Raw genomic sequence first — 13,460 nt, 5'->3', positions numbered from 1 at the left:
GATATTTTGCTGCACTATGTTGGTGTTTCGAAACATCAAATTTTTATGAGGTGGGTTGTTAGCCCAATGCTTTACCCTCAATCTGGAGGAACAAAAAAACACTACAGACAATTTAGCTTATCCAATTAACCTATAGTTAGGCCCACACGAAATCTGCACGCGCAGAATTCTGCAGATTTTTAGTCCATCATTTTTTTTCTGTTTATTTACTTGTGTAAATTTATATTTTTTCAGTTTTAAAATTAATTTTAGTAATATTATTGACTAATATGAAAATGTTCATAATTTATTTACAATGCAGTTTGTAAAGTAATATTTTCTGTCTTTTAGTAGATATATTATATGAGAGACTTGCTTTGTTTACCAAATAAAGCGATCTACTTAGATTTGCATTGTAAACATTAAATAAAAGTTAACAAGGTATTTTTTATTTTTAGTTATGATACTCCCAAAATCATTCCGCATAATTCTGCAGATTTTCAACAATATTCTGCACAGAAATAGCAGAAAATGTCCGCAGATTCTGTCTGGCCCTATCTAAAGCGTATGTCTTTGGACTTGCAGAGAAAACCAGTGCACCCGGAGGAAACCCATGCGAACACGGGGAGACTAAAGAAACGATTAGACAAATTTACTTAGTTACAGAAAAAACATAAATATATAATAGCATTTCATACAGTGTTGATTAGCACTGCTTTATATCATCCCTACTTTTATCCTTATTTATGTAGATAAAGCATACTGTTGCAGTCATGTGTCAATTATTCTCATATATAATCAGTTAGATAATATCTGTCTGCATTTTATTTAATCAGTGTATGCTGGATGTCTTTATTCATACGAGTGAGTTTCTGGAAAATCATACATTTCATTACTCCTACAAATCAATTTAATGAGTTCAGTACTAAATTATAATGAAAACACAATTGTTTTATAGTATGATGTAGTCCAACATGTTCAATTCAATGCCGGCATATTGCAGCATCTCAACAATAAAATGATTATCACAGTTATTGTCAATAATGGTATGCTGCGACACTCCCATTTAAAACAATACTTTTCTGGTTTACTAATACAACAGTGGAAAAAATTATTTGAGAAATCAATTCTGAGATTTCTAAAATGCATCGCTATTTTCTCCAGAATCAATAACAAGCTTAGATTTAGATTTTAACATCAGACGGTGCTCTAGGCTAGTTCCTAACAGCAGACGGTGCTCTAGGATAGTTTTTAACAGCAGATGGTGCTCTGGCCTAGTTTTTAAAAGCAGATGCCGCTCTGGGCTAGTTTTTAACAGTAGATGGCGCTCTGGGCTAGTTTTTAAACAGCAGATAGTGCTCTGGGCTAGTTGTTAACAGCAGATGGCACTAGGCTACTTTTTAACAGCAGATGGCAACAGCATACGGTGCTCTGGGCTAGTTTTTGACAGCAGATGGCGCTCTGGGCTAATTTTAACAGCTGACGGCGCTCTAGGTTAGTTTTAAACTGCAGACTTTGCTCTAGGCTAGTTCTTAACAGCAGACAAGCTCTAGGCTAGTTCTTAACAGCAGACGAGCTCTAGGCTAGTTCTTAACAGCAGATGGCGCTCTAGGCTAGTTCTTAACAGCAGACGACACTCTAGGCTAGTTCTTAACAGCAGACGGTGCTCTAGGCTAGTTCTTAATAGCAGACGAGCTCTAGGCTAGTTTTTAACAGCAGACGAGCTCTAGGCTAGTTCTTAACAGCAGACGAGCTCTAGGCTAGTTCTTAACAGCAGACGACACTCTAGGCTAGTTCTTAACAGCAGACGGTGCTCTAGGCTAGCTTTTAAGTAGCAGATGGTGCTCTAGGCTAGTTTTTAACAGCAGATGGTGCACTAGGCTAGTTTTTAACAGCAGACGAGCTCTAGGCTAGTTTTTAACAGCAGACAGCGCTCTAGGCTAGTTCTTAACAGCAGACGGTGCTCTAGGCTAGCTTTTAAGTAGCAGATGGTGCTCTAGGCTAGTTTTTAACAGCAGACGGTGCATTAGGCTAGTTTTTAACAGCAGACGGTGCACTAGGCTAGTTTTTAACAGCAGACGGTGCACTAGGCTAGTTTTAACAGCAGACGAGCTCTAGGCTAGTTCTTAACAGCAGACGGTGCTCTAGGCTAGCTTTTAAGTAGCAGATGGTGCTCTAGGCTAATTTTTAACAGCAGATGGCGCTCTAGGCTAGTTTTTAACAGTAGATGGCACGCTAAGCTAGATTTTAACCATACACTCAAATGCTCATAATGAAGAATTAGAAAAATTGTTTCTAATTCTTAAATTATAAACTCATATCTATAAACTCACAGGCTTTTGGCAACCTGCAGAATGTGCGTTCGTAAGACGCATTCATAATTCGTAAAGCTGTCATGAGTGCGCAAATAGCATTTGACTTTTATAATTCAACAATATGAAATACTTTTGTTACAAGAAAACATTGATTCGCTTCATAAGACACGCATTAATGCCCTGGTAGCATATAGGCTAGGTTTTTTTTTTTTTTTTTATGACAAATTTATGTGCTTATGGAAGCTTCATTAAAGGGCGACTGTCCAACACCATTACACAGCATGGAAGAGCCAGGATAAAATGTAAAACTACTTCAACTGTGTTCGTCTGAAAAAAATAAAATCATATACAATGAGGATAATTTGATTGTTAGTAAATTATGGGGGGATTTTCATTTTTGGATGAACCATTCCTTTAAAACTCGACAGCAACTTTTAAGACTCAAGATCATGACAAATAGTACAAAATAAATAAATAAAAATAATAATAATAATAAATGTATTAAAATGTAACAGAAAAAATCCTTAAGTAAAAAAGCAATTTGGAAAAGATACATACGAAAGATAAATAATAAAAGCCTAGATAAAAATCTGCAAAATAAACAAAGTAAATAAATAAACCATTTTGATTATGGATAAATTATTAATATTAACAATTTTAAAAAAATTTAAAAACGAAATAATTTAACTACTTATCTGACATTCATAAACATAATATCGAATAGAAAAGATTACAACAAAACGCACTTTTATTGTCTTGACACATCTCCTGCTGGTGGTTTAATCACCTGCACAGGCCCTTATGAATGAAGCCTGAAGCTTCACCAACACAAAGATCAAACCCAAAGCTACGAAAACACACCAGCACTGCAGCCAGACGAAATAATAACATATAAATCAACAACATATTCGCGGTTTATACACCTGCATGCTTATTTACAATTCATGTGTCTGATCTCTCCTTGGCCCTTATATATTTATATATATTCACACTCACACAAGAGCATTTACCTCATATAAACATTTACCTCATATAAACTAACAGCAAAACACGCTGACCGTTTATAAAACACACTTCGACGACAAAAAGGCACATTGTCAGTCATCCGAGGAGGACATTTTGTTTACAAACCATTAAAAAGCGACAAAACATTGTGGTGTGCTAACACACATGGTAAAGCTAAGAGTTTAAACACACAAACAGCCCTTCCAGATCACTCAAATTCACAGGAATGACGTTGAAAACGGTGATATTTAAGGATTAATGGTGATAATGTGATAGAGGCTTACCTTTAGAATAGATAGATGTGTAAATATTTGGAGGAATGAAGAGAAATAATGAGTCTAATGGCTGCTAAAGGCTGAAGTCAAAGCTGTCGGTCTGTCAGCGGCATTGAAGACAAAATACTCAAACGCCTCGAAGCGAAAATATATTTTTATTTGGTGAAGTAACGTATTGTGTCGAAAGGGGGCGCAACGTGGCTCAGAAATTTACATTAATGTACATTTCAATGGCTATTATTAATTAGTCAAATATCCTAATATGTTTATAAACACTAAAAATGGAGATATATAACTAAAAAAATAATTAATAAGTGATTACAAAAAAAACACATCGTTATAATATGCTATAATATTCATCTACATCAATAAGGTAATAAAATCATGTAAAATATTTAGCTTACAGTACTTATTTAGGTATAAGTATAATGTTAATCTATAAATTTAATTAAATGATGTAAGTAATTAACATGAAAGGATATTCTCATGCTATTTCATTTGGTTTATTTACTTTCAACAATATCACTTGTAAATTTATTAAATAATTATTTATAATCATAATTAATTATATAATAATTACTATAATCATAATTTGACAAGCTCCCACGGTTGTTTTAAAGCACCTCTAAAATGAATAGAATCAGTTTAAATTGAATAAAACTTCTCTGATTAAAAAACTATTGAACTTTGAATTTTATTTTTATCAAAAATATCTATTGAACTAAATAATTCGATGGTGAGAATAATAAAAATGATTTATTTATTTTTTATATAAATAACTTCTGTCACGTGACATGAAATTAACCAATCGGTCATCAACTGCGCATCTCGCAGTATTCTTAGATAAAACCGTTCTCCGCTCTAGGTTTCGTTTGCATTTCTAAAACCCACAGAAAGGTGAACGAAAGCCAGTGAGTGGCATTTACTTACACAACACACCGCATTAGATTAAAAATACACCTTTGCTTGATTTAAAAACATATAAAACACCGCAACTTTTAAAACAAACACATTTTGAATATACCAAATGTACTAAATTAAACGACCGTTGCAACTTTCCGTCAGTGTGAAGTAGAAATTAACATGCGTCAACATATGTACGTATGTATATACAAATATAAAATTAACAGTTTTTACTACAGGTATATTTTAATTCCCAACAAATGGCTCTCGTCGCGCGGATATGACGCAAAGTGAGTTTCCTGACGTCATCCACAGTAAAGCCGCCAAATGTCAAATCGCTGCAGCAGGAGTTCAGAGATTATCGTCTTATGGTGAGTATAAATGTGTCATACTAGTGTTATAATGTACTTTAGTAATGTACACTAATGTACACTAGTAGGATTGTGCTAACCTGCAAACCAAAGTACGCATAATTTAGCTATGCTTTCTGCATGTTTATTTAATCCACAGAGTATGAAAACAATAAAAAGTCAAGGCAAATCTGCTCCAGAAGAGGTTTCTCTCAATGGGAAAGATGCTCTTCAGCTCCTTCCACAGAAACTTCAGGAGAAACTCATGCCTTTCCAGAGAGAAGGAGTTTGTTTTGCTCTGTCTCAAAATGGACGGTCAGTTTACTTTTTAAGTTTATGTTTACCAAGATTTTATTATGTAACATTCTGGTCTTGCTTTTTTTTTGCTCCAAAGTGAGTCTGTATTTAATGAAAGAGGCATAATGAGAGAAACTAGCAGAACATGTACACAAAACATATGCATTTGTTGATATACATGTTGTACAGAACAAATATTGTTCAAAAACCTGTAATAACTGTAATAAATAACCACAAATAACCCATTTTTTATTGAACAAACCTCTCTAGAATAAGGCATGATGAGAGAAATTAGTGTATCGTACACATAACATATACATATAGTTATATACATGTTGTACAGAACAAATAATGTTCATGTTACTGAAAAAAGTTATTGCCACTGAAATAAATAACCACAAGTAACCCCTTTCTTTGAGAAAAACTTCTCTAGAATAAGGCATGATCAGATAAATGAGTAGAACATGTCGGTGCCAATAGCCTAGTGGTTAGTACGTCGACACATAGCACCAAGGTGCTCACTGCGACCCAAGTTTGATTCCCGGCTCGAGGCCCTTTGCCGATCCTTCCCCTATATTTGCTCTCCACACTATCCTGTCTGTAAAATCTCCACTGCCCTATCACAATAAAGGTGAAAACCCCTAAAAAATAATAATAAATTTATGGAACATACACATAACATATGCATATATGTATATGCATGTTGTGCAGAAGAAATAATGTTTGAATAACTGGATAAAGTTATTACAACTCTAATAACCACAAATAACCCATTTTTTATTGGACAAACTTCTCTAGAATTAGGCGTGATAATAGAAATGAGCAGTGCATATACACATAACATTTGCATTTATTTATATACATGTTGTACAGAAGAAATAATGTTTGAATAACTGAAAAAAATTGTTAGAACTGTAATAAATAACTTCAAGTAACCCATTTTTATTTAACAAACTTTCCTAGAATTAGGAATGATGAGAGAAATGTGTGTAACGTACACATGACATATACATGTATTTATATACATATTGCACAAAACAAATAATGTTCAAATAACTGAAAAAATTTATTACAACTGTAATAAATAACCACAAGTAACCCATTTTTGTTGAACAAACTTCTCTAGAATTAGGCATGATGAGAGAAATGAGTGTAATGTACACATAACATATACATGTTGCACAAAACAAATAATGTTCAAATTACTAAACAAGTATTACAACTGTATTAAATAACCTCAAGTAACCCATTTTTATTGAAAAAACTTCTCTAGAATTAGGCATGATGAGAGAAATGAGCATGACATACACATAGCATATGCAAATATTTATATGCATGTTGTACAGAAAAAATAATGTAATGTATTTATATAGCGAGGGAATTTGGCCAGGACACTTGGGTTACACCCCTACTCTTTATGAAAAGTGCGATGGTATTTTTAATGACCACAGAGAGTTAGGGCCCTGGTTAAACGTCTTGTCCGAAAGACAGTGCTCACTGACAATATAGTGTCCCCTTCACTTTACTGGGGCGTTAGGACTCACACAGACTGCTGGTTGAGTGCCCCCTGCTGGCCTCACTAACACCACTTTCAACTGCAACCTAGTTTTCCCGTGTAGTCTAGCAACTAAAATTATATACAGTTGAAGTCAGAATTATTAGCCCCCCTGTTTATTTATTTCTGTTTAACGGAGAGAAGATTTTTTTTTCAACACATTTCTAAACATAATAGTTAATAACTAATTTCTAATAACTGATTTATTTTATCTTTACCATGATGACAGTAAATAATATTTGACTAGATATTTTTCAAGACACTTCTATACAGCTTAAAGTGACATTTAAAGGCTCAACTAGGTTAATTAGGTTAACTAGGCAGGTTAGAGTAATTGGCAAGTTATTGTATAACAAGGGTTTGTTTTGTAGACTATCGAAAAAATATATGGCCTAAAGGGGCTAATAATATTGACCTCAAAATGGTTAATAAAAAATTTAAAACTGCTTTTATTCTAGCCAAAATAAAAAAATAAGACTTTCTCCAGAAGAAAAAATATTATCAGGCATACTGTGAAAGTTTCCTTGCTCTGTTAAACATCATTTGGAAAAAAAAAACAAATCAAAGGGGGGCAAATATTTCTGACTACAACTGTATGTGTGTGTGTGTATATATATATATATATATATATATATATATATATATATATATATATATATATATATATATATATATATATATATATATATATATATATATATATATAAAATTTAAAATTATATTAAGCTGGACTTCACCCAACAAAACTATAATACTCATTTGCTTTTACAACATTAGAAAGCAGAAGTTGTCATGGCAACCATATACAATTCACTTTTACGGTACATGCGCCACTAAAAGAGGATGGAATATGCAAGTATAAGATCATTTGTATAGAACATTATTTAGCGTTAGTTCACTAATTTGTGTGCGTTTTTACGATCATTTTTTCAGGACTGGATTTGCAAAGTAGTTTAGCTTTGCTGTAAAAATGTAACAACAGAAAGTCAAGACAACAAATATTCTTATGTTGATTTCACTTTTTAACTACATTTTTAAGCTATACAAAGGCAGCATGATTTTTTTTACAGTTTATAGTCTACAGTCCCCATGTGTGTCAGACAAAGTTTGTAGTCTAACAGGCATAAATGTATTCTGTTACATGAATAAATTAAACTACGACGAACAATGGATTAGAGATTTAATCATTCATTCATTAATTTTCTTTTCGGCTTAGTCCCTTCATTAATCCAGGGTCGCCGGAATGAACCGCCAACTTATCCAGCACATGTTTTACGCAGCGGATGCCCTTCCAGCCGCGACCCATCTCTGGGAAACATCCATACACACTCACTCACACTTATACACTACGGACAATTTAGCCTTCTCAATTCACCTGTACCGCATGTCTTTGGACTGTGGGGGAAACCGGAGCACCCGAAGGAAACCCACGCGAACGCAGGGAGAACATGCAAACTCGACACATAAATGCCAACTGACCCAGCCAAGGCTCGAACCTTCTTGCTGTGAGGCGACAGCACCTACTGTGCCACTGCATAGCCCTGGATTAGAGATATATATATATATATATATTTAATTTGCACAATTTAACTATATTTAGCATTCTGAACTTTCCAAATTTATTTATTTATTTTATTTTCAGTGGCAAAACTTAGCAAATTAAACAGATAAGAGCATAGGTAAGACTTAATCTATAATACCGCATATACAAACAAATAGTTTATAAATACTATACAACTATACAAATAAATAGTTTACCTCCTCTTTGCTGATTTCGACAGAGATTTGACTGAAAAAATCCAGTAAAATATCAACTCCAACAACAGTAAATAAACATACTATTTTATGATTTTATTTGATTTTTTTTTTTACAATTTCTGCACTGGCAATTTTCTGCATGGGGAATGTCTCGCAGTGTTGGTACATTCTTAAAAATACCTAAAACATCTTAATTTGGGCTTAAAATGCATTGTAACTTGCTGTACTGAGATTGTAACAAGGAATATTACTACAAAAAAGTATTAGTAAGGTGTTATATTACTGCGTTATAGCAAAAAAAGTGATATACATTACTTTTGTAATGCGTTACTCTCGACACTATGTAGGGATTGGCGAGAGAGTGAAAGTATTATTACTTCAAAAACAACAAAGACACATACAGTTGAAGTCAAAATTATTAGTAATTATTATGTGGATTTTTGTTTTCTTTTTCAAATATTTCCCAATATATGTTTAACAGAGCAAGGAAATTTTTACAATAATTCCTATAATATTTTTTCTTCTGGAGAAAGTCTGATTTGTTTTATTTCGGCTAGAATAAAAGCAGTTTTTAATCGTTTATGAACCATTTTAAGGTCAATATTATTAGCCCCCTTACGCAATATGCTTTTTGATTGTCTACAAGACAAACCATCTTTATACAACGACTTGCTGAATTAAACAACTTGCCTAATCAAGCCTTTAAATGTCACTTTAAGCTGTATAGAAGTGTCTTGAAAAATACCTAGTGAAATATTATTTACTGTCATCATGGCAAAGACAAAAGAAATCAGTTATTAGAAATGAGTTATTAAAACTATTATGTTTGGAAATGCGTTGAAAAATATCTTTATGTTAAACAGAATTTGGGAAAAATCATATACTTAATAATTTTGGCTTCAACTGTAAATACTTTTTTTTTAGTAATCCACCAAAAAACTCAATATGTTTTACTACAATGCATTCAAAGAGAACGTGAACTGCTATTTCAATATCTTTATAAAAGAAGCTGTCGTAAATCATAGCTTTAGATATTCAGCCTATAGGAATAGATCTTTAGTTTTTGATGTAATGTGATATTTTCATTTGTCGTGAATATTCTGTCTGCTGTATCTTGTGTCACGCTTTTGCTCTCTTTCACTGTGGATCAGTGTGTGTGTGTGATTTTAAGCAGGTGAGAATGTAATTTACTCCAGTTCTGTCAGTCAATGTCGTGGGTCAGACGGGTCAGTTAGTCGACTCTGCTGAGGGTCCCGGATCGATGGCGGGACACACGGGCCTCTGTTTAGTGCCGACAGGGTCAGTCTCTTAATTAGGCAGACATTCAGCAGGACGGATATTACACAGTCCCAAAGGAGAGACAGTGGAGGGATGGGAAGGATGTAGTTACACATGTCAGATTTGTATTTTTGGACTGGTTTATATAAAGGAGAGAACAAAAAATGGACTCTTAGTAACAGGATTGTTGTAATTGGTTAAAACCTAAATATAAAATGTACAATTTTAACCTTTGTGTACTGTGGGGGATGTTTTTATCCATTCTGGGATGATTGTGAGTCTTAATTTGACTGCAAATTTCTCTGTGTTTCAGCAAATGGACTGGTTATTGGTGACAAATCTTATTTTGACACATATTTTGGGAAAATGCTTTGAAAATTTGCACAAATTCAACAATGAACTCTGGACAAACTTACTACCTTTTCGTTAAGTTCGTGGCTGTTTTTGCCCCATTGACTTTCATTATAATGACATTATAATGGACATTTAAAACAGTAAAAATGACACATTTTACCTCTGCCCAACAGGCAGAACCACTAACAATCAAGAATCCTTTGAACAAAAATTTCATTATAGAGGAAGTCAATAGTGCAAAAACAGCTACGAACACAACGAAAGGGTAGCAAATTTGAACAGTACACTAGGGTTAAATATAAATGAATTGATGCCTTTCAAAGCAGCAAAATTAAAGAAGCTTAGCCTACTGTTTTAAAATAACTAAAACCTCAAAAATCGATATATTAGGGTGGCGCAGTGGTTAGCGATGTCGCCTCACAGAAAGAAGGTCACTGGTTCGTTAAATAAAATCTACCAAAAAACAAATTCGTAAAAAAGTTTTTTCTCTTAATACCCGGAATAAAAATAAAAACCACAAGCAAGAAATGAAAGTGATTTAAAACTGTTGTAAAAAATGCGTAGAGATGAGAATCACTTAAAAGAAAGTCGCTAAACTAAATGTACAAGAAAATGTTCAAACAGTATTCTTAAAAACTATACAGACATTAAAAAACTATAAGCTTATAAAAACCACAATAAAAAGACAAAAAAATACCAAACATTGATAAAAATACCAAAATGAGTAAGGGGCCGATTATACCGAACACGCTTTTTGCGTTGAGAGACACCTTTATTTTGAATGATTCACTAACAGCCGTGAGCTTTGTGTGCACTGCTTATGCGTCCTGTGCGCCTCATGTTTAAACCGCCTGCCTCGCATTTTTGTCATTGCGCGCCGTGCACTTGCAGTTGAAAAAAAGTCAACTCTGAGCGGAATAAGCGTTTTCTCCAATCAAATGAAAGCAGAGGTGAGGTTTCCTTTGAGGTGACAGCAGTGTTTGTGTTGTCAAGACAACTACGGAGACTTTTAAAGATAGAGGAAAGACTTGTGGTTGTTTTGAGTTATCCAGTGCTGTATGAATCACAAATCTTGAACATCACAATATTATTACATTTAAAAATTCTATTAATATCAACAGCAACACTGGCGCAAATTACAAAGCGGATTCAGTTGTTGCCTAGCGACATAAAAAGCACACTGCATTTTTTTTTCTTGTCAACAAAGAGGCAGTGAGGTGCGCCTTTGGTGCACGTTTGGTGTGATGGGCCCCTAAAACTTTACAGTTAAAATGCATACGGAATAGTGCTGCACGATATTTGAAAAAATCTGCCATTGTGATATTGAGATTTTCTGCAATATATATTGCGATATACTTTGTTATACATGGAAAGAACTTCATTTTAAGGTTCAGCACTTAGCAAACTATTTTGACGTTTGCTTTAATTAACTCCTTATTAATAGTTATTAAGGTAGTTTAGGTATTGGGTAGGATTAGGGATGTAGAATAGGATTATACAGAACTTGTGCTTTATATGTACTAATAAGCAGCCAATATCTCAATTACATACATGCCAATAAGCAACTTGTTGATAGTCAGAATTGCTCCCTAAAGTGGTACCGATTGTATTAATTTTTATTGACTGGGATGATTCTGTAGGGGAATGAATCAGGCATTACATGCAATAACAAGCATAGATAAATGCAACAAAGCAAAGATGAAAGTGAAATAAACTGCATGCATTATGGTTTTGTACATGTACATTTAGAAATTAAACTGCAAAGTCAAGTCAACATTGCATATCTTTACGATTTGACTATTTCGGATGCACACATTGCGATATCGATGCTGAAATAATTTATTGTGCAGTCCGAATATAGAAATTAATAAATCTATTAAAAACTGCAGAAACAAGCTAATTAAAAATGGACAAATATTTATAAATACTAAAAATACACATAAATTAATACATTAAATTTATTAAAACATTTTTAATGGAAAAAACAAAACAAAATATTAAATCATGGCTATTATATTTATAATAAGAGCAAATCTAATAAATACAATATTGCACCATTTTCAAAAAACAAAAACAAACAAAAAAAGACACATAGTTTGACCACAAACATTTAATTTGTGTTTATTTTCTCAAGGGTTTCTGTGTTTCTTACATCCACAGATGTCTTGTTTACTTTAAGCCGCCATAAACAACGTGTCTGTTATTGAACGCGTTATTGACCGAAGCGCTCGAGAAATCACTCCAACACAAATTCGCTCTCTCTCCACACACTGATGGATGTGGCGTAATGCGTTCGTTTCTGGCCTCTCGACACGGATGCTAAGGGTCATTGGCCCGTCCGAGCACCCTTAAATTAAGCAAACCCCTTAGTATTAATTGTGAGGGTGTTACTATTAAGGGGTTGCTTCCTTTAAGGGCTCTGGTGCATCTGGCTAGAGAATAAAGCGGCTTTCATTGACTGTAATCAAGTCTGACTGTATTCACTGAGCCGACGCTAATTTCCTCTTGAACGAGACAGGTAGCGTTTCACACAGCCAGCTGCTAGAAGACCAATCTCCCCAAGAAAACACAGTGTTTCTTTATTTAAAGCAACAGTTCAATCAAATATCAACATTCCCTTTATTTGCTGACACTCAATGCATTTTTCCGACAGTAGAACATTGTTAAAATGAAAGTCAGTGGCAATTTATTAAATTTTTTGATGCTGATTTGAGGTGGTTTGGTCTTAATAGGAGTATAATGGGAGATGGAAACACGTTTAAACCAAATAAACTTGAACATTACACCCACTTGACCAATCAGCTGTTTCCATTATGCTTGGCCTATCTAGTGTTGGTTGGCAGGTTACCAGTACTACAGTCAGCTGCTCTAACAACTTGATGGAAACGCAAGTAATTCGCATTTGAGATTTTTCCTTTTTTGTGAACTTTGAAAAGTTTTGTTTCATGTTAGGATGGAAACTCCGCTGATGACAAAATCTCAGAACAGCATGACAAAATATTGACCTGGATTTCAACACAGACAGAACAAATCTAAATAAAAGAATTCAAGAACAAAAAACTAAACAAAACTAAAGGACGGAAGCGTTGGGATAAAAGATACAGCCAAGGCGAAGGATGAGGCTCACTATGACAGGCATGTGGTAACGGTGGGCGGGGAGAACCAACATTAAAGGCACAGGCCACAAAAAACAGCTACATTGTTTTCAGAGCAGCAAATTCCAATATTCTGAAAGGTATAATAAATAATTTGATGTTTTTTTTTTGAGCTGAAACTTTTACAGAGACAATCTGGAGACACAAAAAACTTCACCTAAATCTTGAAAAAGGTGGAAAATAGGTGCCCTTTTTTTGCCTGTATAAGTTTTTTGACTCTTAAAGTCAAAGTACCT

At 33.9% G+C, this 13,460-nt stretch overlaps 2 protein-coding genes across 2 annotated transcripts in view; one reads left to right on the top strand and one right to left on the bottom strand.

Moving 5' to 3' along the window:
* Positions 1 to 3,678, bottom strand: part of LOC130215557 (R3H domain-containing protein 1) — a 66,230-nt gene extending 62,552 nt beyond the window's left edge. The window contains 1 exon segment of the mRNA XM_056447390.1: positions 3,584 to 3,678. The gene's annotated coding sequence lies outside the window, so the exon portion shown is untranslated.
* A 1,071-nt stretch (positions 3,679 to 4,749) lies between these two features.
* The window catches only part of zranb3 (zinc finger, RAN-binding domain containing 3), a 120,554-nt gene continuing 111,843 nt past the window's right edge, over positions 4,750 to 13,460 (top strand). The window contains exons 1-2 of the mRNA XM_056448258.1: positions 4,750 to 4,848; positions 4,988 to 5,142. Coding sequence (XP_056304233.1) covers positions 4,846 to 4,848; positions 4,988 to 5,142 — 158 coding nt within the window. The 5' untranslated portion in view covers positions 4,750 to 4,845. The remainder of the gene's footprint in view (positions 4,849 to 4,987; positions 5,143 to 13,460) is intronic.

Source organism: Danio aesculapii, chromosome 22 (assembly GCF_903798145.1).
Source record: "Danio aesculapii chromosome 22, fDanAes4.1, whole genome shotgun sequence".
NCBI lineage: Eukaryota > Metazoa > Chordata > Actinopteri > Cypriniformes > Danionidae > Danio > Danio aesculapii.
This window is presented reverse-complemented; position numbering and strand designations above follow the sequence as displayed.